Source organism: Erinaceus europaeus, chromosome 8 (assembly GCF_950295315.1).
Source record: "Erinaceus europaeus chromosome 8, mEriEur2.1, whole genome shotgun sequence".
NCBI classification, from domain to species: domain Eukaryota; kingdom Metazoa; phylum Chordata; class Mammalia; order Eulipotyphla; family Erinaceidae; genus Erinaceus; species Erinaceus europaeus.
In genome coordinates, this window is record NC_080169.1 from 49267706 (window position 1) to 49273805 (window position 6100).

Here is a 6100-nt window from a genome sequence, read left to right on the forward strand (position 1 = left end):
TCAAAGTTGAATGGGTAGCACCCACTGAGCATCTTTACCAAATACCTGTCTACTTCAAAGAAAGTGCCTGCTGCATATCTAACTACCTTCTCCCAAATCGCAATTTTTCAACATATGCAAGTTGTAATTTGGTTCCCAGCATCCCACTAAAAATGTCGCCCTCCCGTCTCTGCACCGTATCTCTGCTGCTTTACTCACTTTTCCTTTGACTCCTCCCTTTGGTATCAGTATTCAATCCCATATTTGTCCCCAAAGAGATGCCAAGGGTGGAGTGGGGAGCTAGGAAAAAGCATCATCTAGCCCACTCCCCCACCCCCAAACTTGTGTACTTTCTGGGAGGCTGCTGATTGGAGCACATCGTCTCCACACATTACAGAGCTCAGCGGTGGGGTGGTGGTTGGGGAGGCTTCTGCGTTGTGTCTGATATTCCCTGAAAGCAGATCAACTGAACCCCCCCCCCCCCCGCAACAAGCAACACCACATATACATGTGCACACATACAAACCACAAACGTGCGTGCTCAGAGGTCCCCCCCCATTTTTCTCCTTTTTTTTTAAAGCAATGCTTTGTTGTGCTAAAACTAGTTGGACGAGTTAGGGTGTTGCTGCTGTGGCGAAGGCCCTGGCCAATGGAACCCGATCCACCCTGCTGTGCGTAAGCGCGCAATTAAGGATTTAACCAAGGCTGTGCTGCGCCTCAGCCAGCAGTCCGCCCGCTGGAGACAGAGCCTCCAAGACTCCCAGCTTCCTCCTCGCCGCCGCCGCCGCCTCCTTTTCTCCTCCTCTCCTTCCTCCTCCTCTCCCTCCTCCTCTTTTCCCTCCTCCTCCTCCCTCACTCCCTCAGCCATGTCTGCTTAGACCATAGCCGCCCCACAGGCAACTCGGGCAGCCGCCGCCGCCACTGCAGCCGGGACAGTCGCCGCCGCCAGCGAGAGATGACAGGAGTGTTTGACAGAAGGGTCCCCAGCATCCGATCCGGCGACTTCCAAGCTCCCTTCCAGACCTCTGCAGCCATGCACCACCCATCTCAGGAATCGCCAACTTTACCGGAGTCGTCGGCTACCGATTCCGACTACTACAGCCCCACTGGGGGAGCCCCGCACGGCTACTGCTCTCCTACCTCGGCTTCCTATGGCAAAGCGCTCAACCCCTACCAGTACCAGTACCACGGTGTGAACAGCTCGGCAGGAAGCTACCCCGCCAAGGCTTACGCAGACTACAGCTACGCCAGCCCCTACCACCAGTACGGCGGCGCCTACAACCGTGTCCCAAGCGCCACCAATCAGCCAGGTAGGAAGGGACACGGGACAGGGGACAGGGCGAGATGGAATGGGAGTGGGGGGGGGGCACGCTATCTATTACAGTGGGGGCTGCCTTGGCACAATAGAGTGTGTCTGTGTGTGTGGGGGGGGTGTTGAACTCTACAAGCAAGAGAAGTTCCCGGGTCAACATTTCAAGATTCTTATAAGCAACAGCAGTGCCTGGGGGATTTTTGGACCAGAGTTTGTTCCTTCTGTACTTAGGGGGTTAGGTGGGGGTGGTGGGGTGTGCTTAGTCATTAAATCCCTTACTTGGCCGAATCTGGAGGCCAGCTATGCTGCAAAGTAAGTAGAAGTGGAGAGAAGAAAGAATAGAAGAAGTCCAAGTGGTGTTTGAATCATAAAGAGGGGGCTGGCAACGTGCTCAATTGGTTCTGATATGATGAAAAGATTCTGTCTCTGTTTGACTGTGAGTAGCCACCAGCCTGTGTGGATGAAGAAGGGGATCACTGGGAGCCTTGTCATTTGTGCTGGCCTTTCCAAAAATAAAGAAAGTTATTTAAAGGCAGAAGAGGGTTGATCAGGGGCATCATCAGTGTTTTTTTTTCCTTCTTCCCCTTTCTCCATAGGTTCTTAAACACACACCGCCTCCATTTCCCTCTGCCTTGAAACTTATTTGGGGGAGTTTAAGAGGTTTAGTGAACCTGAGGTGTGAGACGGGTATGAGGTCTGCTTTGAGAGGTTTTACTGGTCAGGTTTGATCTCTCTAACAAACAGCACATTAATAATCCTACTAATATTAGTATCTCAAACCCCCCCCACACACACACACACACACACTCTGGCTGAACTGAGACCACAGTCCTCATCCTCCACCCTTCCGTTCCAGGACTAGGATGGGGAGGCGCTTGCACGCGCGCGCGCGCGAGCACACACACACACACACACACACACACACACACACACACACACTTCTCCACCCCTTCCAAAGATGGACCCTTCTGATAAGGTCATATTTGAGGGGATAGGGACTTGTGGCTCCTGGGCATGTTTGTAAGACACTTTCAAAAGCTCTCCCACCCCCATCTCTTATACTCAAGGCTCTGAGAAATTCATCCCAGTTTGATGCCCCTTTCTTACGAAACATGTTATCATGAATTACCCTTCAACATATAACTAGTTGAATTTTCAGAATCCCAAGTTGTGGTGCATTTCTTCCTTTCACTCTCTGTATTTTGTGCATAAGTGATTCCCCCCCCCCTTTTGGTTAAGAACTTATTAAGTCTATTTGTAAAAGAAACCAGACACATCTGTGCCCTCGAAGATCTGCAGGGAGATTGTGGGGGCTGTATAATCAATCGGCCCTCTGTCTGTGGAGGTCCTGACTGCTTGCTACTGAATTGAAGGAGCATAGTTTACTTGTGGGTCTTTGAACTTTGGAGACCTTCAGTTAGTGTCTTCATTGCCCAAGTGTCTGGCCTCTGCTAGCTCCCCCAACAAATGCTGACAAGAAGGGGGTCACAGCCTGGGCCTCCCCCTTTTAAGTCCGGAAGGGGTTGGCTACACCAGGTAGACTTAAAAATGAGTTGAAGTAAGTCAGAAACCACTGAAAGAGCTAAATCCTCAACATCAAATAGAGAACTATGCTGTAAGGGGGGCTTGGCACAAGCCTGGGAGCATCTAAATGAACAGAGAAAGAGAGTTACCAGAGACTTACCTGACTTTTCCATGAAAAGGAAAGGGGCATTTTTTCTGAGTCTTGTAAAGGTAGTGATGAGAAGTAGTAAAGTGGAATGTATGTGGTAAAAAATAAAAAGACACCACTCAAGGACTGTATTTGAGTGTTCTATAAAACACACACGTAATCATAAAATCGTTGCTGACAAGCTCTAACCTGGTCTTTTTGATTATTTAGAGAAAGAAGTTGCCGAACCCGAGGTGAGGATGGTGAATGGCAAACCAAAGAAAGTTCGTAAACCCAGGACTATTTATTCCAGCTTTCAGCTGGCCGCATTACAGAGAAGGTTTCAGAAGACTCAGTACCTCGCCCTGCCGGAACGCGCCGAGCTGGCCGCCTCGCTGGGACTGACGCAAACACAGGTAAATCCGGCTGAGGCCCAGTGACTGCCCCGCCTCGGCTGGGAGCCTGGATGGGGCCATGTGGTGTTTGAGGCCAGTTCCACAGCACTTTCAAGCAACTAGAAGACAGAAAGAAAGAAAGAAAGAAAGAAAGAAAGAAAGAAAGAAAGAAAGAAAGAAAGAAAGGAAGAAAGAAAGATGGAAGGAAGGAAGGAAGAAAGGAAGGAAGAAAAGAAAGAAGGGAGGGAGGGAGGGAAGGAAGGGAGGGAGGGAGGAAGGAAGGAAGGAAGGAAGGGGAGAAGGAAGAAAGAAACCTACCGGGTACCCTTTACTCCTAGAATCAGGCTGGGTGTCTTGGCCTGGTGGTAATGGTGACCGGATTGCTTGCCATGGGTTTCGTGCTTTCATAGGCAAGATGCCAATTTCCTATGTTGGAAACAAGGTGGTGGGGGGTGGGAGGATGTCTTTCTAGGACTTTCTTGGTACCATGAAAAAAGATCTGGGTGGCCAAGCAAAACAAAACCCTCTTGCAGTGAGCAGGGCTCAGCGGCATCCGAGGGCCTCAGGCCTCCAGGAGGCTGAGGGCATGGCTTTGGGTCAGAGAAGCGGTCCTGCCCTGAGTCTGCCTAGTTTTAGGCTACAGTGGCCTGAGGGTCGCGAGACTCAAGATGGGGGCGCTGTTGCATGGGAAAATCCTAGGATTGACCCGGTCCCTTCAATTCCCCCTCCTCCCCTCCTGCAATCCAGTGGGGCCTTGGAGGAGAATAAAACATTTTTTTATATAGTTCTCTCCAGTGCAGCTGGCTAATTTCGACTTTTAGAAGCTAAAGGGGCCTGTGAAGGGAATCCGTAGGAATCTTAGTGATGCCTTCTTCCTTTAACATTCCCGCCTTCCTGACTCATGCCCCCTGCGCGCCAGACTCAGGCCATTGTTTGGAGACTGGGCTGCACCGCGATCAGTGCGCCCTGAGCGGGTCTCCACCTGCGCACTCGAGATGCAGATACATGAGCCTCTGTCCGCCAGCCACCCACCCTGGCCACCGCCCGTCGAAACCTTCGGGGTCGTGCCTTTGTGGCAACCAGTGCTAGCCATGGGGAACTGGCGATTTCTGGAGCCTAGGATGCAAAGCCCAGCTTCTCTATTGATCCGATCGTAGGCGGAGAGTTGCCGAGAGACCTTAGGCCCTGGTGTCTAGGGAGAGGGAGCCAAAGACGCCTCCAGTTGCAGCCCTGGGGAAAAGCGTGGGCAACCTCTGAGTGTCCCGGTAACGTGTGCCTTTGTTCCCCTCCCCCACCCAGGTGAAAATCTGGTTTCAGAACAAAAGATCCAAGATCAAGAAGATCATGAAAAATGGGGAGATGCCCCCGGAGCACAGTCCCAGCTCCAGCGACCCTAGGCGTGTAACTCGCCGCAATCTCCGGCGGTGTGGGAACCCCAGGGCTCGTCCCGCTCTCTCAGTCACCACCCTCATGCCCACCCTCCGGCCTCCAACCCGTCCCCAGCTTCCAGCTACTTGGAGAACTCAGCTTCCTGGTACCCGAGCGCAGCCAGCTCTATCAATTCCCACCTGCCGCCGCCAGGCTCCTTACAGCACCCGTTGGCATTGGCCTCGGGGACACTTTATTAGACGGGCCTGTTTCTCTTGCTCTGTTTTTTTTTTTTTTTTGGGGGGGGGGGAACTACTGCGTTTTGCTGTTTTAGAAAAATCATAAAGGAAGGAATTCATATGGGGAAGTTTGGAAAACGGAAACAAAAAAGATTCATGTATAAAGCTTTTTTTTTTTTTTTGCATGTAAGTTATTGCATTTCAACGGACTCCTATTCCCCCCTCCTTTTATTTTTTTTTAACAGATGAACTTTTGCGCAACTGTGGACACTATCAATGGTGCCTTGAAATCTATGACCTCAAGCTTTTTGAAAGACTTTTTTCAATGTTATTTTAATCGTGTAAATAAGTGTAGATAGAGGAATTAAACTGTATATTCTGGATAAATAAAATTATTTCAGCCATGAAAGCAAAATAGCTCTAAAAAACAGTACTCCTTTCTCCACCTCTTACAATGGACTAGTAAAGGTTTATGCAGGCAAATGAAAGAAGACAAGCTCTTCAGAAGTCTAACAAGGTATAAAAGGAAAACAAAAATGTGTGTGTGGGGGGAACTGCCTGGGTGCAGAACTGTATTATGTATATGTTGGAAGCTGTGCTTTATATGTCTTTATACATGTGGCTTATTTATAGTATTGCTGTATAATATGTATTTAGGGTTTTTATCTTATTGCCTAATCACAAAAACAGTTTAGAAATTTTTTAATTTAACCCCAAATTGTTACCTATAGAAGAAAGTAATACTGGAATCTAAATATGCCCCTCCCAGCCTGTGTGTGAGCTAGAAAGCAAGAGAAATCCCTCAATAATGATACTGAATTCTAAGCTCAAAGCAATTATCTTGGAGAACTACCACCCCCACTAGCCTCTGTGTAGCACCAGAGCAATTAGACAAATTACACTCCCTTCAAAGGGACCTTCCAGAGATGAGAAAATGAAAAGAAGAAATTTTCCCTTATTCCTAATATATATATATATGAAATGTTTGCAGCATGGCAAATGGCAGTGCCAGTGCCTTAAACTCCTTGGGTGTATGGCTATGAATTTATTTGAGCATTTTTTTAGAGAAAGAACTTGAGGATAATGACAAACCTAAATCTAAATCTGTGGTGGTGGGGGCGGGGGGGTTGTTCTTTTTTTTTTTTCTCCCTGCCAA

The 6100-nt window shown here is 49.0% G+C and overlaps 1 protein-coding gene across 1 annotated transcript; it reads left to right on the forward strand.

Annotated features, from left to right (window-relative positions):
- The first annotated feature begins 704 nt into the window (after positions 1–704).
- On the forward strand, positions 705–5353 carry DLX5 (distal-less homeobox 5). The gene is given in 4 exon segments (XM_007532555.2): positions 705–1289; positions 3174–3358; positions 4637–4730; positions 4733–5353. Coding segments are annotated over 4 exon segments (867 nt in total). The 5' UTR covers positions 705–934; the 3' UTR covers positions 4966–5353.
- Positions 5354–6100: the final 747 nt, after the last annotated feature.